This window comes from Acipenser ruthenus, chromosome 53, assembly GCF_902713425.1.
Source record: "Acipenser ruthenus chromosome 53, fAciRut3.2 maternal haplotype, whole genome shotgun sequence".
NCBI classification, from domain to species: Eukaryota; Metazoa; Chordata; class Actinopteri; order Acipenseriformes; family Acipenseridae; genus Acipenser; species Acipenser ruthenus.
Window position 1 is genome coordinate 249,689 of NC_081241.1, and position 26,694 is coordinate 276,382.

The window sequence follows — 26,694 nt, forward strand, 5'->3', positions numbered from 1 at the left end:
TTGTGTTTTTATTTTATTTTTTTAAGAAAATCAGTTCAAGTAAAAGTCTAGAAATTAAAAAAAATATCCAGAAGTTTTTCAGCACATATTGATTTACATATTTCCAATGAGCTGATATATAGAGGTAAGCCATTTTAAAAAAGGGCTGTGACGTTGTAACTCGAAAAATCATCCCCCACATACATGCATGTCTGTTTCTCGTGTCTTGTTGATTACTCATTTAAAAAAAAAAAAATGACAACTTAACTCCCCAACAAAATAATCGTTAATATCTTAAAAACACAGCTGCAGTAACGTTAGCTTCAACTGCACAAACGAAGTTTGGTTCAGTTCCAACATTGTAGGGGGGCTGAGTGACGTCACTGCCCTAAAAAAAGAATCGTCAATATCTCGGAAACAATGATAGCAAAAACGTTCGTTTCAACGGCAAAGACCGGCACGAACGAAAGAGATATGACTCGCCGTTTGTGCTGTTTGTAGGAGGACCAACTTCACGGAGCTGGGGAACCCTTAACAGAGCACTGCATGGCGAGCAGAAATCTGAACTCAATCATTTGTGTATCAGGTGTAGTATTCCGAACCAGAAAGACATTCACAAAAAAGGAACAACATGTTGAAAAATGTAACAAACTTTATTTTCTGTATTCTTCACAATAAAACAGGTACATGATCAGATTGCATATTTCCATTGTATCGTGCTATCCAGGACTTAATGCGTAAGCATTAGTGAAAAAAACAAACACTATACAGCAGGTCAGCTTTGGTAAAAAGCCCCGTCACCACGTCCAGGTCCTGACCGATGGAGTGGGGTGTTAGGAGCAGGTTTAACAGAACTTTAAAATGCCTTCTCACATAACCCACAAAAAAAGAAGGACTTTAAAGAGGCTGCCTGTCTAAAAATGACATCACCAATTTATATGTGTTATCAGTAAATCATACGGACATTTCATACTATTAACTTTTATAATATGTCATTGTCTAATATCAGTTAATAGGAATGGAAATCGAATTTGAAATTGAAGCATTAATGTCTGAAACATGTACACGTAAAATGTGAAGTTGTTTATCACTTCAGAATTACATCTACTGTACTTTTATATCATGTTACACACACCTTATTTGGCAGAATTTCACTTCAATACAGTGAATCAGCCCCTCCCCAGCTGGTTCAATATAACTACATTAAACAAGGTGGGTGTTGGAACTGACATCCAGTTTACTTTGGATATCTCTGCCCTGGAAATACTCAAGTCAGGCAGTAATTCAGTATCTCAGAAACTAAGACTACCATACCAATTAAAAATGAAAGTGCAAAAGCAGCTGCAATATTTCTCCAAATAAAAAGGTCTCAATACAGAATCAGGGTCTGCTGAAAAAAATGAATTCTTTAAAATAAGTAGTTTGTGCGCTCATGAAAAATAAACACTGAAGACACTGAGCCTTATTAACAATACATATGTGAATAGCTGTAAATGATGGTAATGTTGCTTGACAGGCATTACCACATTGGAGTGTTAGTATAATATACTAATCCAAATGCAGCACAAACACTCCTCCATGCTTATGAGGTCATCTGGCTGTAGATCTTCACACTGGCCATGGAACCATTCACCACACCTCCCGCATTCCACCATCAGCTCCAGTGCAATCCTGTCTGGTCTCCACATCACAGAAATGTACCTCTGGGAGGGGGGTTCTCTCACAGCTCGGGAAAGGAGGAAGAGATCCAGCTACAAAACAAGAAAAAAGATGATCACGCATTTGCTTTTGATCATAACATAACTTACCTGGATCTCCACCCATGCAGAGTGTGAGGCTGTTTGCGATGGTAAACAGTCCACAGTCCCTCCATCCCTGCTGCTGCTGTACATGTGGCCACCCGATCCGAACTGTCTTTCCACTGTACTGCAGCAGTGATACGACCTGGGAACAGAAATCATGCTTATTATTAATTCCCAAAGAGTCAAACACATTTAAAGTACCTTCCTCACAGCCTATGTTACTTACCGTGATCCAGTGATTGCCAGACACATTGAGAATCTGTACAAATCCCTGAGTCGATGAGCTGAAGGAGGTCAGCTGTGTCAGGCTGGTGACAGCATACAAACCTCCCACCTGTGGGTACTGTCTACGTAGCAGAGCCTGGCTGTGTCCATCACCTCATCACCCCTCCACGTGTGCTGTCCAACACAATAAAACAAATAACTCCTAATTCTGGGGCTCCCCCCACCCCCTTGTCAACACACCCATGAGTCGAAGTGTCCTGCGTGAACTTCATTGAGAATGGCAGTCTTCTCCTCTTCATCGGTCACACGGAGACACTCTCCATTCTTCTCAAGGACATACAGGTACTGACCTGACAGATCAAACAAAAGGAAAGATAATACTACAGTAAATACTTCAATGAGTGGAGGTTTTTAAATGAATGTTTTTAAAAAGAATGACCTCAAACCTATTCAAAAGAATGAGAAAAGCATTCATTGTGATGCAGCCCTAAAGACTTGACACTACTGACATGTTGTGGAAAACGGTCTCTGCCAATTATAATGGTCATTTCTTACACTCCTAATTTACATCATTTATATACAGTATATATATATATATATATTTGACCTAATATATATATATATAGAGAGAGAGAGAGAGAGAGAGAGAGAGAGAGAGAGAGAGAGAGAGAGAGAGGGGGGGGGGGAGATAGAGACAGAGGGGGGAAAGAGAGAGAGAGGGGGGAGGGAGAGAGACGGAGAGAGAGAGAGAGAGAGAGAGAGAGAGAGAGAGAGAGAGAGAGAGAGAGAGAGAGAGGGGGGGGGGGGAGATAGAGACAGAGGGGGGAAAGAGAGAGAGAGGGGGGAGGGAGAGAGACGGAGAGAGAGAGAGAGAGAGAGAGAGAGAGAGAGAGAGAGAGAGAGAGATTCCGTGTGAGCAGTCACCAAAAAGATGTGCTCCTGAAGAATTTGTATTTATACTATTTCTTAGTGAAATGAAATGCTAAATTAATAACACAAAGATATGTAAACAAATATTGAATTAAAATAGAAAAGAAAAATAATTTAAACAAAAATAACAAGCACATGAAAACAGAAGAAAAATAATCAAACCTACCCAGGATCCACAGAGTGAAGGAAATAAACAAAAAAAAAACACAGAGAGAGAGGAGGGAAGAATAGGAGAGAGAGGAGAGAATTAGGAAAGAAAGAAAGAAGAGAAAGAAAGAAAGAAAGAAGAGAAAGAAATCAAAGAAAGAAGAAAATACAGGAAAAGGTAAGCCTCTTATAGCTGCTACAGTTAAAAATAAATAAAATAAAATAATAATAATATAATTTTTAAAAAAATAAATAAAATAAAATACAAACAAATAATATAAACAAAGTGTAGTTACTCTAAAAGTACAGTGGTTCTAACTGTTCAAATTCAAAAAAGCAGTGGCAGTTGGAAGCAACCGTTTGAAATTGGAACTTTAAGTGTAGCAAGTTGTGGTGGTTGCCATGGAGACGAAGCAGAGCGCAGGCAGCAGGGAGGTGCAGTACCCTGCAGAGCTGAGCAACGCACAGACCAGGAGGCAGCACAAGATCAGTGTGCTGAGAGACAACCCTGAATGCCTGTACTCCGACTACACGAACACAGGAGGCAAGAGGATAAAAAACAACCTCATCTTCCACACTGAACACCCCCAAACCTGGCATGCTGCTATATGTAGCAAGCACAGAAACATTAAAAAAAGAGGGATCTGGCACGGAAGACAAATTACTGTGGGAGAGGACTCAGACCCAGACAGCACAGTCCTAACTATAAACATATACCACAATGGGACTGTGGTGATCCAGGGAAATGAGGCCAGCCTTGACCTCTTTGAGGAGTCCTTTCAACCCCTGAAAGAAGAGGTGGAGAGAGAAAAAACACACCCGGCAACCACCGACCCTGACGACCCCGGCCCTGAAAACACAGCACCAATTACAGATGACACACCAGACGCCAGCCAGCTGCCCAGCTGCACCCAGCACCTGCGGGAGAGCCTGGCCCAGCTGGAGCTGGAGTTTGCTGAATTCAGGGAGCTCACCCTGGCTAGCTTGACCGACACCAGCCTCACCCAGCAGCTGCGAGACGAGGTGAGCCAGGTGAAGAGAGAGAGCAGGGTGGCCGTCAGTGAACTAATTACCGAGGTGAGAAACCTGCAGCTGGAGAACGAAGACCTGAGAGCCCAGCTGGCCAGTGTCATGGAGGACATAAAGCGCCGAGAGAGGACTCACACCAAGGAGCTGCAGGGGCTGAGGGAGCAGCTCCACAGACACACAGCCCCTCCCTGCGCCACCACACACAACACAGCCATCACACCCCCCACCTCCCCCCTGACACACACTCCACTCTCTCCACTGACACACAGCCCCCCCCGACACACAGCTCCCCCCTGACACACAGCCCCCTCCTGACACACAGCTCCCCCCTGACACACAGCCCCCTCCTGACACACAGCTCCCCCCTGACACACAGCCCCCTCCTGACACACAGCGCCCCCCTCACACACAGCCCCTCCCAAACACACCAGCCATAAGGAAGACCAAAGCAGAAGTGGCCCTTCTCACTGACTCTAATGGGAAATACCTCGACACGCGGAGGCTGTTCCCCGGCCGTCAGGTGAACAAGATACGTTGTGTGAACACGGAGCGAGCCCTGCAGCTGCTGGACCGCCACACTCTGGGGAGCCCAGCCTGCATCATCATCCACACCGGCACCAACGACCTGGGCTCCCTGCGCCAGCACACCGGCAGAGCCATGAAGAGAGTGGCAGAGAGAGCCTCGCTGGAGTTCCCCGACTCCAGAGTGGTGATCTCCACACTGCTACCACGAGCCGACACCCCCCCACACATCATCGAGGCCATCAACACAGAGCTAGCCAGGGGCTGTGCCACCCTGCCCAATGTGCACCTGGCACACCATCCTGCTGTGGGCCCCTGGCACCTGTACGACAAGGTGCACCTCAACAAGAAGGGGGTAGGGGTATTCGCCAGGACCCTGAAGGATGCAGCCCTCGGCCGTGGCCCAACCAGCCCCCGTCTCAACACCCCCAGCAGAGCCCAGCGGAGCAAGAAACCCCCAGGTGCCACAGCACACCCCCCCGCGCCCAACACCCTCCATGCAGCACCCCCCCAGCCCCCACGCACCTGGCCTGCCTCCCCCAGGCCTCCTCCTGCCAGGCCCAACGCCCCCCAGCAGCAGCTCAGCTACGCCGCAGCCCTGGCCCAGCCGCCCCCCCACGCCACCAATGAGCTGGGTGAGATCAGGCAGCTCCTCAGCATGCTGTGCTCCAGACTGCTGAACTGAGCTCCACTGCACCCGGGAACAGCACTGCCTGTATGTATACATCTGGATAGCTCGATACACATTGAAAATATACATGAAAACTAAAAGTAATACATAAACAGGTAAATAAATTATATATATATATATATATATGTGTATATGTGTGTGTATGTACACGCGCATGCATGTATATAGTGTTAAAAAAAAAAAAAAAAAAAAAAAAACAACCCCGCTGTACATACATATCTATAGATATGTATATATCTCTATGTATGTATGTATGTATATATGTATGTGTGTGTATATATACGGTATATATATGTATGTGTGTACTTATATACAGTATAGATAAGTACCAAAATCTATTTTTGTGTTGCTGTTTGCATTATATTTCACTAGAATTAATAAGTATAAAAACAAACAAAAAAATATATATATATATAAATAAAAATAAACATGAGATCTTTTTCAGTGAGTTGTTGGAACATACAGGGTTTGTATTCCTCGGCTTTCGGGCTGAAGAGCACAGACCCTGAGTTTATTAAAAATGTAAATAATTTAGACGTTCTCATTTTGTTAGAGACGTGGTGCCGCACAGACGTGATCACCCACTGCCCCTCAGGCTACAGGGAGGTAATAGTGCCCTCTATCAAACTGAGTACTGTCCGGCGCGGCAGGGACTCAGGGGGGATTATAGTGTGGTACAGAGGGGAGCTCGCCAACTACATCAGCCCAGTCAAACAGGGCCAAACACACACATGGCTCAAAATTAACAAGGGACTAGCCCAGTGTGAAAATGATATTTACCTGTGTGCAGCATACACGCCCCCTTCTGAATCCCCCTATTATAATGAAGAATATTTTAACACCCTCCACACAGAGATCAGCCATTTCCAGGTCCAGGGGAATGTGCTGCTCTGTGGGGATTTCAACGCCAGGACAGGCTCAGAGCCTGACTGTATAAACTCCCAGGGTAACAGGCATGTATTTGGAAAGAGCCCTCTGTACCTCTCACCTACTACAATCCAGAGAAACAACCCTGACCCTGTCGTAAACAAGAACGGGAGAGAATTAGTGCATCTCTGTCAAGCCCTGGGTCTGTACATCGTTAATGGCAGGATCAGAGGGGACTCTTTAGGGAGGTTCACGTTTTGCTCAGCTCTTGGGACAAGCGTAGTCGACTATGCCATCACTGACATGGACCCCTCCTCTCTTAATGCATTCACTGTCAGGCAACAAACCCCTCTATCGGACCACAATCAAATCACTGTGTTCCTGAAAAGGACAGGTCAGTCTAGCACAGCACAGACACAGCCCAGTAAGCTGTACAATCTGAATCAAACATACAGATGGGCTTCAAATAGTGCAGAGGAATTTAACAAGGCAATCAGTTCTACTAAAATAACTAACCTCATGAACACTTTCCTCAACACACAGTACCAACCAAATGTGTCAGGACTAAATCTGGCAGTTAAAGACATCAATAAGATATTTGAGAATGCAGCCACAATGGCAAATCTTAAAAAGAACAAAAAGAAAATACAGCAGAAACAAAAACACAAACAAAGCTGGTTTGATGACGAGTGTAAATCTATTCGAACAAACCTAAGAAAATTATCTAATCAAAAACACCATCAACCACAAAACCCAGATTTACGCCGGAGGTACTGTGAGACCCTCAAATACTACAAACACACCCTGACACAGAAAAAACAAAAACACACAAACAAAACCCTCACTGACATAGAACAAGCTGTCGACAAAAACCAGTTCTGGGAAATGTGGAACAATTTAAACTCAACAAAAAAACAAGAACTGACAATACAAAATGGAACAACCTGGAAAAATTATTTTGAAAACCTTTATAAAGATATCCCTCAAAAAGATCTAACAGATACACAAAATGAAACTAGAGAAAAACTTAACTTACTAGAAAAATCAATTAAAGATAACCAAAATCCAATTGATGCTCCAATCACCCCACAAGAATTAACAAAGAAGCTCCAGGCACTTAAACCTGGAAAAGCCTGCGGCCCTGACAGCATCTGTACTGAGATGCTAAAACACAGCAGCCCTAAATTACAGGAGGCAATGCTTAAATTGTTCAACATGGTACTAAGTACTGGTTACTTCCCTGACATCTGGAACCAAGGGCTTATATCCCCAATTCACAAGAGTGGAGACAAATTCGACCCCAACAACTACCGGGGCATCTGTGTGAGCAGTAACCTGGGGAAGGTGTTCTGCAGTATCATTAACGCCCGGATACTGGCCTTCCTTACCGAACACAATGTCCTGAGTAAGAGTCAGATTGGATTCCTACCAAACCATCGCACAACTGACCATATTTACACCCTACACACCCTAATAGATAAACATGTACACCAAAAAAGTAAAGGCAAAATTTTCGCCTGCTTCATTGACTTTAAAAAAGCCTTTGATTCAATTTGGCATGAAGGTTTATATTATAGAATTCTTCAAAGTGGTGTAGGGGGTAAAGTCTATGATATAATAAAATCAATATACACAGAAAACAAATGTGCAGTAAAAATTGCCAACAAAAGGACAGATTTCTTCACTCAGGGGCGGGGGGTGAGGCAGGGCTGCAGTCTGAGTCCAACACTGTTCAATATTTACATCAATGAGTTAGCAACGATGTTGGAACGGTCTGCAGCCCCTGGCCTCACATTACATGACACTGAAGTCAAGTTCCTGCTCTACGCAGATGACCTGGTCCTGCTGTCACCCACAGAGCAGGGGCTGCAGCAGAGCCTGGCACTGCTAGAGCAGTACTGTCAGTCCTGGGCCCTGGCAGTAAACCTCAAAAAGACCAATATAATGATTTTTCAAAAAAAGGCCAGATCTCAGGGAAACAGATATCACTTTACACTCGGCAACACCACCCTAGAGCACAGCACCAGCTACACTTACCTGGGTCTGACCATCAGTGCGTCAGGCAGTTTTAACCTGGCAGTGAATGCACTAAAAGCAAAAGCACTCAGAGCTTTTTATGCCATCAAAAGGAGATTCTATAAAATCAATATACCTGTCAAAATCTGGCTAAAATTAATTGACAGTGTTATCCAGCCCATTGCGCTGTATGGAAGTGAGGTATGGGGTCCACTCAGTCAACAAGACTACACTAAATGGGACAAACACCCAATCGAGAACCTGCATGCTGAACTCTACAAGAATACACTGCAGGTGCAAAGAAATACACCAAACCACGCATGCAGGGCAGAATTAGGCCGATATCCAGCTCTTATTAATATAAAGAAAAGAGCACTCAAATTCTGGTTGCACCTTGAAAAAAGTGAACGTGACTCACTCCAGTACAAGGCCCTCCAGACCCAAGAGCTCAGCCCTGAAAAGAGTCCCCTATGCCAGCTGGCTTTGAAGCTCATCACACTGACCCCCTCCAATACTAACTCCAACCAGCTTCAGGTCAGCACTGCTTACCAGCCCCCAATCAGAGTAAACCAAATTATAAAACAAACCAAAAACTCCTATCTGGAACACTGGGACACAGAAATAAAATCCCAAAATAAACTTGATTGCTATCGGGCCCTAAAAAGAAACTACAGCCTAGCAGAGTATCTCTCCACTGTCAGAGATACGAAGCAGAGACAGATCCTGACCAAGTACAGGCTCAGTGACCACAGCCTGGCCATAGAGACAGGCAGACACAGGCAGACCTGGCTGCCCAGAGAAGATCGGCTCTGTGGTCACTGCGAGACAGGAGAGGTGGAAACTGAGATGCACTTTCTCCTACACTGTATAAAATACAGCCATATCAGAGAATCATTCTTCATTAAAATACAAGAAAAATATCCTCTTTTCAGACAAATGGCAGACTCAGAGAAACTTGCTGTCCTCCTAGGGGAGGGACACACAGCTCCACTGGCTGCCAAATATGTAGCCACCTGCCACAACCTGAGGGGCACGCAGTGACGGCACAATTTAATAGTTTCAATATCATTATTTCAATATTTCAATTTCTGTATTATTATTATTTATCTTCTATGTTATTTATTATTATTTTGTTACTATTGTTCCTTGTTTGTATAGATATGCATCTGTTCATAATATGTATGTATTTGCTTTGGCAACACTGTGGAAAATAAGTCATGCCAATAAAGCACTTTGAATTGAATTGAATTGAAATTGAATTGAGAGAGAGAGAGAGAGAGAGAGAGAGAGAGAGAGAGAGAGAGATTTTAAACCTTTACTTATTTAAACGCACACACACACACACGTTTATCATTTATTTAAATGTCTGTGTACCTCTTCAAACATACAGGACGGCTTCAATAACTTATAATGTATTAATATTAATCGATATTTCTTTATTTTTTTATCTTTCTAAGCGAATGTACTGGCTTTCTTTCTGATACCCCTCCTCTTCTCTTTGGTGTATTTTTCAGGATACTCAGTAGCGATGTTCTGCTCCATATCAATGATAAATGTAGTTTTCTGAGTAGTTTTCTGAGTATAAATTTCTACTGTAAAAAGGTAAATGATTTGATCACAATTGTATGACGGGGTCAGTGAACTCCAACTGTCAGTCTCAAGACCAGTGGAGCAAAAGCAGTGACGCGCATAGCAACAGAACGCTGACACGTCACATGACTCAGGGGGGGACGCGCATAGCAACAGAACGCTGACACGTCACATGACTCAGGGCGGGAAGCGCATAGCAACAGAACGCTGATACGTCACATGACTCGGGGGACGCGCATAGCAACAGAACGCTGACACGTCACATGACTCAGGGGGAAGCGCATAGCAACAGAACGCTGACACGTCACATGACTCAGGGGGGGATACATTTCCCATGACAACGGCACAGAGTGCGCAGTTTCGTGCTGTGTGAATAACGAAGATTTTAAAGAATTTGAAAGAATGTTTTTTTAAAAGAATTTTAAACAACTTTAAACAACAGAGTCATATTCCCGGGACCTCGAGTTAGAAATCTCATTAAACGCTTTCTTTTTAAATTCTCAACACAGCTGTATCAAGTCTGCAAGTTCTTGCGTGCGCGTTAGAGAGACAGTCCGCTGCCACGTTTTTAGCCGACTTTAAATTACTTTACGATTTCATCTTGAGCGCCTTTAAGTAAGATGTCTCTGGCTGCGCTTTTGTCTTTTATAAAAAAACAAATAAGATTACTTGATTTGAAAAACGTCATGAACGATACAAGCAACTTCTTACACTACTTGGTTTGATTAAATGAGTAGAACACAACAAAATATGAAAGCGGAACATTAATTTCAACAAACAACAACGACAACTTTATGACAAAAATATATGGTAGCCTACTTCAATAGGAACATTAGCCTGCTATATTATATAAACCAAAACAATAATAACGATCTGGTTCTCTCTTGGCTTTTTCAATTAATATAATTTAATTAATAGAGAATCAAAACATACTAAGATCACAGCTACCTAGCCTCAGTTTAATTGATGTTTTTGTAATCTACCAGCGGCTTCTGTTGCAGAGACATCACTGATAATAGAGCAGACCGCGGGGCAAACCAATGCGCGTGTGGGGGCAGATTTATTTATTTATTTATTTATTTTAAATCAATGTCGTCCTTCTGGAATCCTCGGAATGTCTTTTAATGTGTTTGTTTTTTTAAACCATTCAAATACAAAACCATAACAAAACGTGTACACGTGCTTTTTTAATATTTATTATTTGTGCTGCGGTTGCCTTTTCTTAATTTCTCTGCTGCACTCCTGCTTTGTATGTGATGCAGAACACGTGATTGTAAATCAGCTAACACTAGCACGTGCAATACTCTTTCAAATACACGTGTTATGATTTTGAATGCGCGCTTCTTCAGGACGGTATTATTGTCATTGCTTGCGCCCCGGCTCCTCTTTCTTTACACATTAAGCACTGGCTATATATACTGTAGCTGGACCTGGCAACGAGGCGTGCAATTTTATAGAGGGGGCTCCGAGGAAGACGCGGGGAATGTCATGGGACTGTATGGGACACTTTCATTACATATCGTGCCCGTCTTTAACACCGCATTTATTAAATCAGGACACTCATTCAATCTGAAATAACTTCGGAGCAGTGTTAGAGCTATAGACTATAGCACAGATACACGGGAATTGCAAGTCCTATTCTGAAATGATGTTGAAGATGATGTGGCAGGTCCACGGATGACATCCTTCCACGTCCCTCAGTTTGTGGTGGTTGAGCAGCGCTGGCTGTTCCAGCCTGTAGAGCGGCTCTTACAGCAGCAGCAGCTGCGCGCTCGATGATTGCAGGTGAGATACTGGAATCCGCCAGGATGTCTTTCTGAACGAGAACCTGACCGAGTCCGTGGAGATTCCGAAGAGTGATGACGTCACGAAGCTATACGTTAATGATCGCGTTGCTATAGGTTTTGTGAATGGAGGCTGTTCTGCTGTGAGTATATCGGGGTGCTCTGTGCTCCCCTCGTTAATGATCGCGTTGCTATAGGTTTTGTGAATGGAGGCTGTTCTGCTGTGAGTATATCGGGGTGCTCTGTGCTCCCCTCGTTAATGATCGCGTTGCTATAGGTTTTGTGAATGGAGGCTGTTCTGCTGTGAGTATATCGGGGTGCGCTGTGCTCCCCTCGTTAATGATCGCGTTGCTATAGGTTTTGTGAATGGAGGCTGTTCTGCTGTGAGTATATCGGGGTGCTCTGTGCTCCCCTCGTTAATGATCGCGTTGCTATAGGTTTTGTGAATGGAGGCTGTTCTGCTGTGAGTATATCGGGGTGCTCTGCTCCCCTCGTTAATGATCGCGTTGCTATAGGTTTTGTGAATGGAGGCTGTTCTGCTGTGAGTATATCGGGGTGCTCTGTGCTCCCCTCGTTAATGATCGCGTTGCTATATGTTTTGTGAATGGAGGCTGTTCTGCTGTGAGTATATCGGGGTGCTCTGTGCTCCCCTCGTTAATGATTTCAGTTGTGTTGCACGGTCGAAACACAGCTAACTGCGGAACGAGTGATTTCGGAGATACAGACACGGAGATGACTTCAAGGAGGAGGAAACAAAGATGTCTCCACAGCTGCATGGGAACCTCAGCATTTCCCCGGTTCATTATTAATAGCGGGCTGTCAAGACTTGTCAGCGGGTCGAGCGAGGTGAGATAAAGACACACACAGGATTATTTAAAGTCGTTCGTGACTCGCATGGCTCTGAACAGGTCTGTGTTTCTCTCTCGTCATGAACCAGCTGCTGCCCAACCCAAGGAACTGCTTTGAAGACATTTACTTCCTGTGTCATGTGACCCGCAGCTCGCTTCAGCTACAGTGAAGAGGAGCGCTTGTGCGAGTCGATTTTATACTTCGTGTTGTTGAGGATAGTGGATAATAAAACTATATCCATAATAATAATAATAATAATAATAATAATAATAATAATAATAATAATAATAATAATAACACACATAAATATAATACTATCAGAGGTGAAACTCAGCCGGTACGACCCGGAACTGCGTACCGGCAAAACATCTTGTCAAGGTACTTCAATATTTCATCTTATCACAATGATAGGCTACATCATTTTTTCTTTGTATTTTCCGTCCTTTTCGCTTCTTCTTCTTCGTTGTTCGGTTATTATTGATGTTTAAGCAAAATAACTCGACGTCACGCAGGTTCCGGTCATGTGACTTATGATGTCAGAGTATGCTGACTGCCAAAGGGGCTTCTGCATACTTGTGAACATGGAGTCTTCAAAATAAGGGAGCTTTTGTAAACTGATATATTCTAAGACACAAGCATACAACTATTCCACTATAATTTGATAAAAACTATTATTGTGTTAAATACATAAGAACATAAGAAAATTTACAAATGAGAGGAGGCCCCATTCAGCTCATCTTGCTCGTTTGGTTGTTAGTAGCTTATTGATCCCAGAATCTCATCATGCAGCTTCTTGAAGGATCCCAGGGTGTCAGCTTCAACAACATTACTGGGGAGTTGGTTCCAGACCCTCACAATTCTCTGTGTAAAAATGTGCCTCCTATTTTCTGTTCTGAATGTCCCTTTATCTAATCTCCATTTGTGACCCCTGGTCCTTGTTTCTTTACTGCACAATACTGTTATTTTGGTACTGCGTCAGTGACTTGGAGAAAAATAACGTCTTATTTAGTTTTTCAGGGCAAATCGGGTAACCCTAACGACATGAACAGTGCGAGAAACTCAAGCTCTAATATAAATTTGGTCAGACACCAAAATCCAAGCAGAACAACTGGACAAAACATACAAAAAGATCATCGTTTTTGTTTTTCCTATTAAATGCTGTTGTAACTGTTAGTATTAACCTGTATATTTAAAGTTCAAAATTAATAATTCAAAATGAAACAATCTTAATTGATACAAAATTGTTTAAAATACAATGCTCCCATGGCACTCAATTAGCAACACAGACGTTTCCAAAAATGAACCCAGCATTTGAGTAACTGTGATAACAAGAAGCGCTCGGGATGATTTCAAACAGCTTGAAAAGATAAGGGGCCGCTCTAAAGAAAGAGAAAGAAAAATGACATTTGAAGCGCTGTACTCTTTAACAACGGACTTGTTTCAATTGTGTTGCAGAGGAGAAACCCAGCTAACTGAGGAACGAGTGATTCAGTAGAGAGAGGCATGGACCCGACTCCAAGGAGAAGAACAAGGAGTAAAGAGAATGACCCGCCTGATATGTCACAAGAGCCTGCAAGGTACTGAAAGTCTTTTCTTATTAGTTCATGGTGCGGCGGCATGCTGAATAATACCTTTACTAAGAAGCTGTTCAGGAATCCAAATCACTGAGCTGAGTCTCAAGCCCAGGGTTAGAGTCCAGACCTCTCTGTGCTTTACAATCCTTCCCTATGTTTTACCAGACCTCTCTGTGCTTTACAATGCTTCCCTATGCTTAACCAGACCTCTCTGTGCTTTACAATGCTTCCCTATGTTTTACCAGACCTCTCTGTGCTTTACAATGCTTCCCTATGCTTTACCAGACCTCTCTGTGCTTTACAATGCTTCCCTATGCTTTACCAGACCTCTCTGTGCTTTACAATGCTTCCCTATGCTTTACCAGACCTCTCTGTGCTTTACAATGCTTCCCTATGCTTTACCAGACCTCTCTGTGCTTTACAATGCTTCCCTATGCTTTACCAGACCTCTCTGTGCTTTACAATGCTTCCCTATGCTTTACCAGACCTCTCAGTGCTTTACAATGCTTCCCTATGCTTTACCAGACCTCTCTGTGCTTTACAATGCTTCCCTATGCTTTACCAGACCTCTCTGTGCTTTACAATGCTTCCCTATGCTTTACCAGACCTCTCTGTGCTTTACAATGCTTCCCTATGCTTTACCAGACCTCTCTGTGCTTTACAATGCTTCCCTATGCTTTACCAGACCTCTCTGTGCTTTACAATGCTTCCCTATGCTTTACCAGACCTCTCTGTGCTTTACAATGCTTCCCTATGCTTTACCAGACCTCTCTGTGCTTTACAATGCTTCCCTATGCTTTACCAGACCTCTCTGTGCTTTACAATGCTTCCCTATGCTTTACCAGACCTCTCTGTGCTTTACAATGCTTCCCTATGCTTTACCAGACCTCTCTGTGCTTTACAATGCTTCCCTATGCTTTACCAGACCTCTCTGTGCTTTACAATGCTTCCCTATGTTTTACCAGACCTCTCTGTGCTTTACAATGCTTCCCTATGCTTTACCATACGTCTTTCTCTCTTATTCCCTCTCTCTATCTTTCTTTCTCATTTGAAAAACCGTGTTAATGAGTATTAATAAATAAGTCACAGTTAATCAAATTATTTTTTTATTAAATCGCATTACTAAAATCTGAAAAAATAAACATAAAACTCATTTTATGGAAATCATAGAAAACAAACACACACAATACAATACAATAATACAAACACACACATACAATAAAGCAAACTTAAGTTGACTTTTTTAAAAACTGTTACAGCACTGACTATTGGATGCCATTTTCTAAAATATATATAAAACATAACAATTCTTAAAAAATAAATTAAATACAGTTACTTCCCATGAAATCCATTCGTTGCTAAAAACAAATAATTCACCTCGTTTCGCTCTGCAGGTGGCGCCGTTTTACCCCCTAACTTTCATCCAAAGTTGTGTCAGATTGAACATTCCCTTCACCCGAGGAGTGGAGAGGACAGACAGGGAGTTCAATACAAAGGGTTTCTTACAACACAAAACAGTCTAGTTCAGCTGGCAGATTGTTACAGAGGAATCATAACAATGAAGACAAAACCCAGGATAGAGCGGCTCAGTGAATGTGGTTTGGAATCTGTGCAGGAGGGTCATTGTGTCAGAGACGCCATAAAAGGACAGCGTGCCGGCATTAAAGTCCAGATACACTCCTATTCTGGGGGAGCGGGGGGCAGTTATTGCAGTGTGATTGTTATTGTGCCCGGCAGTGTAACTGGAGTCAGAGCAGAACAAACTCCAGGACTTGTCATTGAATCCAAGGCGACAGGAATCATCCCTGCTTTTCCTGCTGATTCCTTTATATGTGACTCCTATAGAAGCCCCTCCCCCACTCCACTCAATCTCCCAGTAACAGCGAGTCCCAGACAAACCCTCTCTGCAAAGCACTTGGTACCGGCTGTCAAATCTCTCTGAGTGATCAGGATATCTCTGGGTCTCTCTCCTCCATGTCACCTTTCTGTTCCCTTCAGACAGACAGAGCAATCTATACGCTGTGTTGGGGTCCAGTGTGAGCTGACAGGAATCTGATTGAAGAGAAGAGGACGGGTAGAGGAGAGACGGTTAGAAAAGTCAAATCACTGAGAAAATCAACAAGCATTGTCTGCTGCATCCTCACATCCTGTTTATGGAAGGTATGTGTGTTGTTTTAATTATTTTTCTTTAATACATTTTGACCACTTTTTTAAACTTTTAAATTGCATTCCCTGCCTCAAGATGGCTTCCCACGTACTGGCATGGACCTCTCAGAACTACATTTCCCATCATCCTCCTGCTCACTGGTAATTCCATCTCAATTACATATGTGAGTAGGAGGATGATGGGAAATGTAGTTCTGAGAGGCCCATGCATTTACATGTGAAGCTATCTATAAGTATAAAAAAGTGGTCAAAATGTAAAAAAAATAAAAATAATTAAAACAATACACACACCTCACGTAAACAGCTGTAGCAACACATGGGAACATGCAACACAATAAAATACAAAGGACCTTATGAACCCTTTAAACCCTCTTGCTGTTTGATTGTTTTGTTCATTATAATTCCTCGATCTTATCAAACTTCTTCAATTGGAACCAATCAAATGCAGCTCTGCATACAATTACAGTTCACTTAATGTTCCTACAGGGTATGTGTTGCCATTTTACCCACTCAGACCCCTTGCTTACTAAATATCTTCAATAGAATATCATCCACTCTTCAAATATCTGTCTAATATTTTAATGAGCAATCCATCCCACAAGTGCAGTGATACTGCAATATACATTTACTACCAGCACAGGATGACTGGGAGGGATAGCTGTTCATTTTACCCCACAACTGGTTTCACATGCATTGTACATGTATTAAAAGATGGGATGATTATCTATTCAGGGATACCAAGATATTTAGGGAGAGAAAGGTCTGAGTGGAAAAACAGGCAACAAATGCCCCTCCCCCAGTCATTCTGCATGTATTCATCTGAACCAATACTTGTTGGAGAGGAGTGTAGATTAATGGCTTCACAATTACTAATAAATAATAATAATTGCTGCCCTCAAGCTCCACCCCTCCCTGTTCTGTAGTGTTAGCTCTTCTCACAATGGAGTGACACATCTTTCAATCAAATGTTTAAGTGAAAACAGACTTACATTTTAAAAACTCAGCTCTGTTCCTTGGCTCTGGAGCCTGCAGACTGTAAACTGCAACTTCATTCACTGGGCAGAAAAAAAAGAGAGAGAAATAGAATTGAAACATACAACAGTCACTGTCTGCGCTGTCCTCAAATCACTCCCTCCTCCCTGCTTCATCAGTCCCTGTTCCCTGCTCCCTCCTCCCTGCTCCTTCCTCTATGCTTCCTTCTCCCTCTTGAATGCTCCCTCCACCCTCCTGCCTCCTCCCACAAGCATCCTCCCTGCTCCCTTCTCCATCCACCCTGCTCCCTCCACCCTGCTCCCACCTGCATCCTCCCTGCTCCCTATTCCCTGCTCCCTCCTCCATGCTGCCTGCTCCCTCCTCCCACCTGCATCCTCCCTCCTCCCACCTGCATCCTCCCTGCTCCCTCCTCCCTGCTCCCTCCTCCATCCTCCCTGCTCCCACCTGCATCCTCCCTGCACCCTCCTCTATCCTCCCTGCTCCCCCTGCCTGCTCCCTCCTCCCTCCTCTATCCTCCCTGCTCCTTCCTCCCTGCTCCCTCCTCCATCCTCCCTGCTCCCTCCTCCATCCTGCCTGCTCCCTCCTCCATCCTCCCTGCTCTCCTCCCTTCTCCACAAGTAATCAGACGTTTTTTTTTGCTGTTTTGGGGCAATCAGCCAATAATACAACCGTTTCCACCCTTTCTGCGTTTTCATTGGTCAGGTTATATGTCAGTCACACAGCCTGATGAACCTGCTGAATGTGAGCTGAAGCAATCATGAAACTTCATCACTGAGAGCCGCAGTGGAACGTTATTATAGTTTAATATAACACACACACACACACACACACACACACAAATAATAGAAATAATATGTTTTCATATATCTGATAAATAAATCTAAATAATAATAATAATAATAATAATAATAATAATAATAATAATAATTGGTGTTACACTTATGGAGCTCCGTTTCAAACCCAGAGATACCAAAGCGCTGGGATGTGAATCTGCCCTCACAGCAACGAACATATATAGACATGTTTTATTTTTAATATCTCTTTATACATTATTCAGCTTCGTGTGATTCTTATTCTTCAGCAGCGTCCTGTAAGGTGTCTGTACGCGTATGTTATTAATGTAGTTATAACGTTATATTAAACAGCAGCACATCCCACAATCCTCTCGGGAGCGCTTGATAAAGAAACCCGTCCAGCCCTCCCTGATCAATCCAAGAGAAACCCGCGTTTCCAACATCGGAACCACCTCGGCAACAGCCGCTCCGCATCCCATCTGAGGACAGAGCTGCATTTCCATGAGGGAGTCACCGCGAACATGGAGAAACCGGACACCCGAAAAATCACCCGGACCCGCACCAACGGGCTTTGAAATACACTCTGATTCGGACTGAAGGGAATCCACTTCACACAAAAAGGGTTCACAGAAATGTGAGCAAACACAACCACCCTCAGAACAAACCCGTGAACACAGAAATGGAAAAATAGAAATGTGAAAGCGCGTCATTTTAACACGCTCCCTAACAATTGCCATGGAAACCCTGACGACAAAAAAACAAAACAAACACAAAACAGGAATGTCACTCTGCAGAGAAGAAGAATTCAGCTCCACAACACCTGAAAAACTACAGGAAACGTCAGCTTATTATCAGAAGAGTTTCTTTTTTAAATGTATTTTTATTTATTTATTTTTTAAAGGGGTTGATACCCATTTCGTGCTTGAAAGGGAACGGGCTGTTTTTAAGTTACAAGTTCAAAGTGTTCTCTTTGGTTGCAGTCGCGTATCACTCCTGGTACAGACCACAGCAATCGCGGTTTTCTCTGTACTGTCTCACACAACGCAAACCTTATTTTAAACTGTGTTCACCTTATCAAAGTTGTTGCTATTTTAAATACAATTCTTTATGGAGTTCACTCTCTGTTTAAAAACTCACTGACATAAACTAAGCAGAGTAAGGGAAAAAATTGCTCACCTGAGATTATAAAAATACTGCATGGGGCAGCGTGTGTGTGTGTGTGTGTGATAGGCAGGGTGTGTGTGTGTGTGATAGGGAGGGTGTGTGTGTGATAGGCAGGGTGTGTGTGTGATAGGCAGGGTGTGTGTGTGTGATAGGGAGGGTGTGTGTGATAGGCAGGGTGTGTGTGTGTGTGATAGGCAGGGTGTGTGTGTGTGATAGGCAGGGTGTGTGTGTGTGTGTGTGTGTGTGATAGGCAGGGTGTGTGTGTGTGATAGGCAGGGTGTGTGTGTGTGATAGGCAGGGTGTGTGTGTGTGTGTGTGTGTGATAGGCAGGGTGTGTGTGTGTGTGTGTGATAGGCAGTGTGTGTGTGTGTGATAGGCAGTGTGTGTGTGTGATAGGCAGGGTGTGTGTGTGTGATAGGCAGTGTGTGTGTGATAGGCAGGGTGTGTGTGTGATAGGCAGGGTGTGTGTGTGTGATAGGCAGTGTGTGTGTGTGATAGGCAGGGTGTGTGTGTGTGTGATAGGCAGTGTGTGTGTGTGTGTGTGTGATAGGCAGGGTGTGTGTGTGTGATAGGCAGTGTGTGTGTGTGTGATAGGCAGTGTGTGTGTGTGATAGGCAGGGTGTGTGTGTGATAGGCAGGGTGTGTGTGTGTGATAGGCAGGGTGTGTGTGTGTGTGTGTGATAGGCAGGGTGTGTGTGTGTGATAGGCAGGGTGTGTGTGTGTGATAGGCAGGGTGTGTGTGTGTGATAGGCAGTGTGTGTGTGTGATAGGCAGGGTGTGTGTGTGTGATAGGCAGGGTGTGTGTGTGTGTGATAGGCAGGGTGTGTGTGTGATAGGCAGGGTGTGTGTGTGTGATAGGCAGGGTGTGTGTGTGTGACAGGCAGGGTGTGTGTGTGTGTGATAGGCAGGGTGTGTGTGTGTGATAGGCAGGGTGTGTGTGTGTGATAGGCAGGGTGTGTGTGTGTGTGTGTGTGATAGGCAGGGTGTGTGTGTGTGATAGGCAGGGTGTGTGTGTGATAGGCAGGGTGTGTGTGTGTGATAGGCAGGGTGTGTGTGTGTGATAGGCAGGGTGTGTGTGTGTGTGTGTGTGATAGGCAGGGTGTGTGTGTGTGACAGGCAGGGTGTGTGTGTGATAGGCAGGGTGTGTGTGTGTGATAGGCAGGGTGTGTGTGTGTGATAGGCAGGGTGTGTGTGATAGGCAGGGTGTGTGTGTGTGATTGGCAGGGTGTGTGTGTGTGTGTGTGTGATAGGCAGGGTGTGTGTGTGTGATAGGCAGTGTGTGTGTGTGTGTATGAGTGTGTGTGTGTGTGATAGGCAGGGTGTGTGTGTGTGATAGGCAGGGTGTGTGTGTGATAGGCAGGGTGTGTGTGTGTGATAGGCAGGGTGTGTGTGTGTGATAGGCAGGGTGTGTGTGTGTGTGTGTGATAGGCAGTGTGTGTGTGTGATAGGCAGGGTGTGTGTGTGTGATAGGCAGGGTGTGTGTGTGTGATTGGCAGGGTGTGTGTGTGTGTGTGTGTGATAGGCAGGGTGTGTGTGTGTGACAGGCAGTGTGTGTGTGTGTGTATGAGTGTGTGTTTGTGTGATAGGCAGGGTGTGTGTGTGTGTGTGATTGGCAAGGTGTGTGTGTGTGTGTGATAGGCAGGGTGTGTGTGTGTGATAGGCAGTGTGTGTGTGTGTGTATGAGTGTGTGTTTGTGTGATAGGCAGGGTGTGTGTGTGTGATAGGCATTGTGTGTGTGTGTGATAGGCAGGGTGTGTGTGTGTGATAGGCAGGGTGTGTGTGTGTGTGTGATAGGCAGGGTGTGTGTGTGATAGGCAGGGTGTGTGTGTGTGATAGGCAGGGTGTGTGTGTGTGATAGGCAGGGTGTGTGTGTGTGTGATAGGCAGGGTGTGTGTGTGATAGGCAGGGTGTGTGTGTGTGATAGGCAGTGTGTGTGTGTGATAGGCAGGGTGTGTGTGTGTGATAGGCAGGGTGTGTGTGTGTGTGTGTGATAGGCAGGGTGTGTGTGTGATAGGCAGGGTGTGTGTGTGTGATAGGCAGGGTGTGTGTGTGTGATAGGCAGGGTGTGTGTGTGTGTGATAGGCAGGGTGTGTGTGTGTGATAGGCAGTGTGTGTGTGTGATAGGCAGGGTGTGTGTGTGTGTGTGTGTGTGATAGGCAGGGTGTGTGTGTGTGATAGGCAGGGTGTGTGTGTGTGTGTGTGTGTGAGAGGCAGGGTGTGTGTGTGTGACCTTTTCTCCTCCCCTTTACAAATTCAATTGATGATTATTGAGTCATTAGTGTCTCAACGACAATGCAAAAATGTGTCGTTTCTGTGCTCTGTGTTGTTTCACATCGTGGTTTTTTCAAAATATAACTTACATGACACAGTTTTTCTTTTTTATATCCCATGTAAAAAAGAACCTTCTTCTGAATAGCAGAGTTATCTAGTTGACATTACATGAATATAAACGCTGATAAACTTTGATTAGCGTTCCCCCAGTTCACATCAGTCTAGACAAACGCATTTGAATCACGTTTAAAATGGAAAAATAAGGATTGCGCCTAATTTAACTCCTGTCACAATTCATAAAATTCACCTGCTCCCTCATCTCTCCTGCATGCTCCCTGCTGCATCCCCCCTCCTCCTTTTTCCCTGCTCTCTCCTCCCTGCTCCCTCCTCCCTATGCCCTCCTCCCACTATGCTCCCTCCTCCCTGCTTCCTCATCCATGCGCCCTTACTGCTCCCTTCTCCCTCTATGCTCCCGCCTCAATCTTCTTTGCTCCCTCCTCCTTCCTCCATTTTCCCTGCTCCCTGATATCTTCTCCATGTTCTCTCCTCCCTGCTCCCTCCTCCCTCCATGTATTCATCTGAACCAATACTTGTTGGAGAGGAGTGTAGATTAATGGCTTCACAATTACTAATAAATAATAATAATTGCTGCCCTCAAGCTCCACCCCTCCCTGTTCTGTAGTGTTGGCTCTTCTCTCAATGGAGTGACACATCTTTCAATCAAATGTTTCAGTGAAAACAGACTTACATTTTAAAAACTCAGCTCTGTTCCTTGGCTCTGGAGCCTGCAGACTGTAAACTGCAACTTTATTCACTGGCCAGAAAAAAGAGAGAGAAATAGAATTGAAACATGTGGATTAATACACAACACACACAAGACTCCAAACAGCAATCTGAAAAGAAACAAGGCTTATTCACGGCATTTCAGGTGTAAAAATCCCTCCTCTCTGCTCATTCTTCCCTGCTGCCTCCCTCCTGCAATATTCATATAGCCAACAATCTGCAAGAGGTCTTTATTAATGTCTTGCAAGTCCTGCCCCTCCTCAAGCCATGGTCTATTTGAGAAATCTCTACCAAATGAATCTATTTCACACCAACCTGTTGTGGTTATTTTGACTAATTCCCCCTTGCAGAAGTCCTCAATATGGTCTTTAAGTTCAGATACAGCTTTCCTTACAGCCCCAAAAGAGATGTCTGTATTGACAGTAACGCTGGGTAAGTCTCCAGCTTCAGGGGGGGCACAGAGAGACTGGAAATTCTACAACAGGAAAGTGGAGAAAAGGAGTTTTCAGTGAAACAGAATGGGGTCCAAAACATTCCTGGGGAAAAGCAAGGATTCATTCAATTGGAGAGGTCTGTCTGAAACCGTCCCAGTTATGGACTTGAGATTTTCTAACAAGCAGTGATGTTACCTGTAGAAAATGGATGTGATCCTCTGTCTCTGAAAGCTGTTTCAGCTCAGCGTTTCTCCTCCTTAGCTCAGCAATCTCCTGCTCCAGTTTCTTCATGCGTCCTTCAGCCTGATTCACTGCAGCCTTCTCGTTAGCTCCAATCAGCTCAGTAACCTCAGTGTGGATCTTCTCAATGGATCGGATCAGCTCAGTAAAGATCTTCTCACTTTCCTTTATTTCTATGCATGCAGATCTCTGAGTGAAAGAACACAGTAGAGGAGACATGGTTAGAATTGATATCAAAAACACATCAGACATAAACTTCTGCAGATGTGTTCCAGTCCATCTTTTAATAATAATAATAATAATAATAATAATAATAATAATAATAATAATACCCCCCTCTTGTCAATACCCACTTTCAGTGACTCCACAGCCTGTTTCATCTCTTCAATTTCTTTCAGTCTCTCCTGGATTCTCTGTTGTATTTCTGTCTGTGTCTCTCCCAGCTGCTTCTGTGTAGAAACACAGTGACACAGTGACATTTCTGACAGGGCATTGAGAGATATCCTGTCACACCCAACACAGGCCTGTTTAAGTATGCTATTGAAACTGACAGAATCAATTTAGTTTAAATATATTTTCTATTTTCTTGTCCCCTAACCTCTTTACAATGTTTGCAATAATTCTCAGTTGATCTTGAATATATTTTGCTCTTCAGTTCCAGTTGCACGCCATAGACATCTGTAGCACAGACTAGATCAGACAACATGTGTGGAATCTGATTTACTTTTGCTGCGCCAATACCCTGAAAACACGTAAACTATCCGTGTTGTAGAGAGAGTCTCTTGCAGTTCTCTCTGTAACTTCACGTTCCTCTCAATTAATCTTGGTCATATTTTTGTTTTTTAAATTAGGTGCTTGACTTTGCTGGGAATGTCATTTTTAAACAGTTTAACTAATTAAACTATAATATCTTAAACAATGAAACTGATCTATGATTTTATTAAGTCACAAGATACATATTAAAAACACTAGGAATATAAAACATGCTAATTTTACACTACAAATTCCAATGCACCACAAAACAGCTGAACAAATCCTTCTTACCCTGTGAGGCAGGGCTGAGGTCCTGTACATGTAAATAGTGTATATTTATTTAATTGTAAATCAAGTTTTTGCCAATCAAGGGTGTGCTAGATATGGCAGGGCATATTCAAATCCAGGATTTTAATCCCACTCAAGTCTAGAGAGGAGGTGTCAGGGAGACTGTTCCTGGAGCGGGACCTCCTTTCTTGTTTGGTCAGCTTTTATTTTCTAGTTGTTTTCGAGCAGTGTTTTGTTTTGAATGTTTTGTGTTTTTTGTATCATAGAAAACCTCCTGTGTCTCTCCTGTCAATCAGCGATAGCCACACCCCTAACAACGCCCCTGTTACACCCTGAAATACATTGTAGTACATCATAGTTTAGATAGAGCAATTAAAAAACTAGGGCTCTTTAAATAGCTCTTAATATACAATTAAAATCTGATCTGATGTGAAACTGTATAACCTAGTAAAAAGACATGTTAAATATCCCTGGGAATTCTTATCTTCTAGGATAGCTACAAGGAAATGGTTCAAACCCTTACCTGTTTCACACTCCTTTCTTTCTCAGCTGAGACTGTATCATGGCTCTTGTGTTCCTTGTCAATACACAACACACAAACACAAGTCTGATCTGTTCTGCAGAAGATATCCAAAACCTTCTGGTGTACAGCACAAAGCTTCTGCTCCAGATCTCCAATTGCATTGATCAGCTTGTGCCTCTTGAAAGCAGCCCCCTCATAGTGTGGCTTGACGTGTGTTTCACAGTAAGAGGCCAGGCACGTCAAACAGGATTTCACAGCTTTGAACTTTCTCCCAGTGCAGAAATCACACGGCACATCTCCAGGTCCAGCATAACTTTGAGCAGGAGGAGGATTGAGTCCTGTCTTCTTTAATTCCTCCACAAGTTCGGCCAGCATGGTGTTTCTGCGCAGAACAGGCCTTGGGGTAAAGGTCTCTCTGCACTGGGGGCAGCTGTAGACACCTGTATGATCAGTCTGATCCCAGCAGTTCTTAATACACCCCATACAGTAACTGTGTCCACATGGAATAGTGACTGGGTCCTTCAATATCTCCAGACATACTGGACAGCTGAACCGATCCTCTGACCATACTTTTGAAGCCATCTTGCTGCAGTGAGACAGAGAGACTGACGATTTCACAAGAAATGAAACTTCACTGTGCTGATTTCCTGGAGTTGTGTAAAGGTCTAAGAGGCGGGGTTTGGGACTGAGGCCAGGTTTAGACAAGCAGGCTGAGCAGAGACTGCTGAATCAGTGTGAGAGGGGCGGAGAGGAGAGAGTTGTGAGTGGGGCTGGAGTTTGAGAATGGCATTGTCACAGTAACCCTTCTAAAGCTACAATATGTATTTGACTGCACTAGACCTTCACTTCTGTGTGGGTCTGAATCCTCAGAAGTTCACAAGGGAAGTGAGTTTGGTGGAGTTCGATCTTCGTGGGCATTAATTCACATCTCAAAGTCCATTAGTCCTCAACCACAAACTTGTCTCTGAGCACCAACTGCTTTCTTCCCTCCAGTTCAGGGCAAGCTTGAGGCTCAGAGTCTGAACTGCTCCCCCCCCCCCCTAAGAGAACGTGAAGGGTGGTCCCTCCAGTCCAGGGGAGGCTGTATATCATGAGAACTAGACATGTTCTAGTGTTATCAGACAGGGTGTGTACGTTACTGACATACTCATTTATTACAGTGATGATTTCATGAGTTAAAACCATTTTATACAGAACAGACACTCAAACAAAGCTTACAATCAAGGGACCTACTTTTCAAATCTGTGCACTATTTGTTCTATTCATTTCAGACAATGTCTTCCCTCTCATCAGCAGAACATCATTCTCTCAAGTCCCTTCTTGTTTTGCTGTTGCTCGTTTTGTTTTCCACACTTCTTTATTTCCACTCTCTTTGACTCAGGTGAAGCCCATTGATCCTGCAGCCCCCACACTGGTTTCCTCTCCCCGTTCACTTCCTTCCTTCCTGTGTTACAGGTAATAGGACCCCACCTCCTGACCCCCTTCATCAAACATTTCAAAGAGATTTAATTTCAATCAGCCATGCTGCTGTGTTTTCATGAACAGATACAATTGGTCATTTTGAAAACTCTCCTGATAGATAGATATTAATGAACACTCATGGGGACCACACTGAGGTTAAAGATCCAGGGCGACTTATAATCGTTACAAGATATCAAGAGTCCAGAGCCCTAACCATTTACACCAATATTATTATTATTAACTCCTTTACACCAATTATTATTATTATTATTATTATTATTATTATTATTATTATTATTATTATTTAGTTTTATTTATCAGCAATATAAAAACATATTATTATTTATATTGTGTGTGTGTGTGTGTAAACATTATTTTTTTAAACTATAATAAGGTTCCACTGCGGCTCTCAGTGATGAAGTTTCATGATTGCTTCAGCTCACATTCAGCAGGTTCATCAGGCTGTGTGACTGACATATAATCTGACCAATGAAAACTCAGAAAGGGTGGAAACGGTTGTATTATTGGCTGATCGCCCCAAAACACCAAAAATAACGTCTGATAACTGGTGGAGAAGGGAGGAGAGAGCAGGGAGGATGGAGGAGGGAGGAAGGAGCAGGGAGGATAGAGGAGGGAGGAGGGAACAGGGAGGAGGGAGCAGGCAGGATGGAGGAGGGAGCAGGGAGGATAGAGGAGGGAGGAGGGAACAGGGAGGAACGAGGATGGAGAACGGAGGGGTGAGCAGGGAGGTTGGAGGAGGCAGCAGAATGGAGGAGGGAGCAGGGAGGATGGAGGAGGGAACAGGGAGGAGGGAGCAGG

The 26,694-nt window shown here is 43.8% G+C and overlaps 1 protein-coding gene and 2 long non-coding RNA genes across 3 annotated transcripts; 1 reads left to right on the forward strand and 2 right to left on the reverse strand.

Moving 5' to 3' along the window:
• Window positions 1–625: 625 nt before the first annotated feature.
• On the reverse strand, window positions 626–9,701 carry LOC117965778 (uncharacterized). The gene is made up of 3 exons (XR_009320139.1): window positions 9,548–9,701; window positions 2,247–2,356; window positions 626–1,923 (listed from the first exon to the last, which is right to left on the reverse strand). It is a non-coding gene; the product is annotated as an uncharacterized LOC117965778 (long non-coding RNA).
• A 1,604-nt stretch (window positions 9,702–11,305) lies between these two features.
• Window positions 11,306–16,350, forward strand: LOC131723156 (uncharacterized). Its single transcript, XR_009320146.1, has 3 exons — window positions 11,306–11,725; window positions 13,887–14,008; window positions 16,004–16,350. It is a non-coding gene; the product is annotated as an uncharacterized LOC131723156 (long non-coding RNA).
• On the reverse strand, window positions 15,104–25,042 carry LOC117432869 (tripartite motif-containing protein 16-like). The gene is made up of 6 exons (XM_059016600.1): window positions 24,415–25,042; window positions 23,204–23,299; window positions 22,806–23,039; window positions 22,492–22,651; window positions 22,142–22,207; window positions 15,104–16,057 (listed from the first exon to the last, which is right to left on the reverse strand). Exons 1-6 carry the CDS (start codon window positions 24,994–24,996, stop codon window positions 15,525–15,527), a joined length of 1,671 nt encoding a protein of 556 aa, XP_058872583.1. The 5' UTR covers window positions 24,997–25,042; the 3' UTR covers window positions 15,104–15,524.
• Between the last annotated feature and the right edge of the window lie 1,652 nt (window positions 25,043–26,694).

Coding starts and splice junctions, on each gene's coding strand:
- LOC117432869 (XM_059016600.1), bottom strand. CDS start 24,996: ATGGCTTCAAAAGTATGGTCAGAGGATCGGTTCAGCTGTCCAGTATGT. Junction 23,040..23,203: donor AGGCTGTGGAGTCACTGAAA/GTGGGTATTGAC, acceptor TCTTTCACTCAG/AGATCTGCATGCATAGAAAT. Junction 16,058..22,141: donor CAGAGCTGAGTTTTTAAAAT/GTAAGTCTGTTT, acceptor CTCTTCAATCAG/ATTCCTGTCAGCTCACACTG.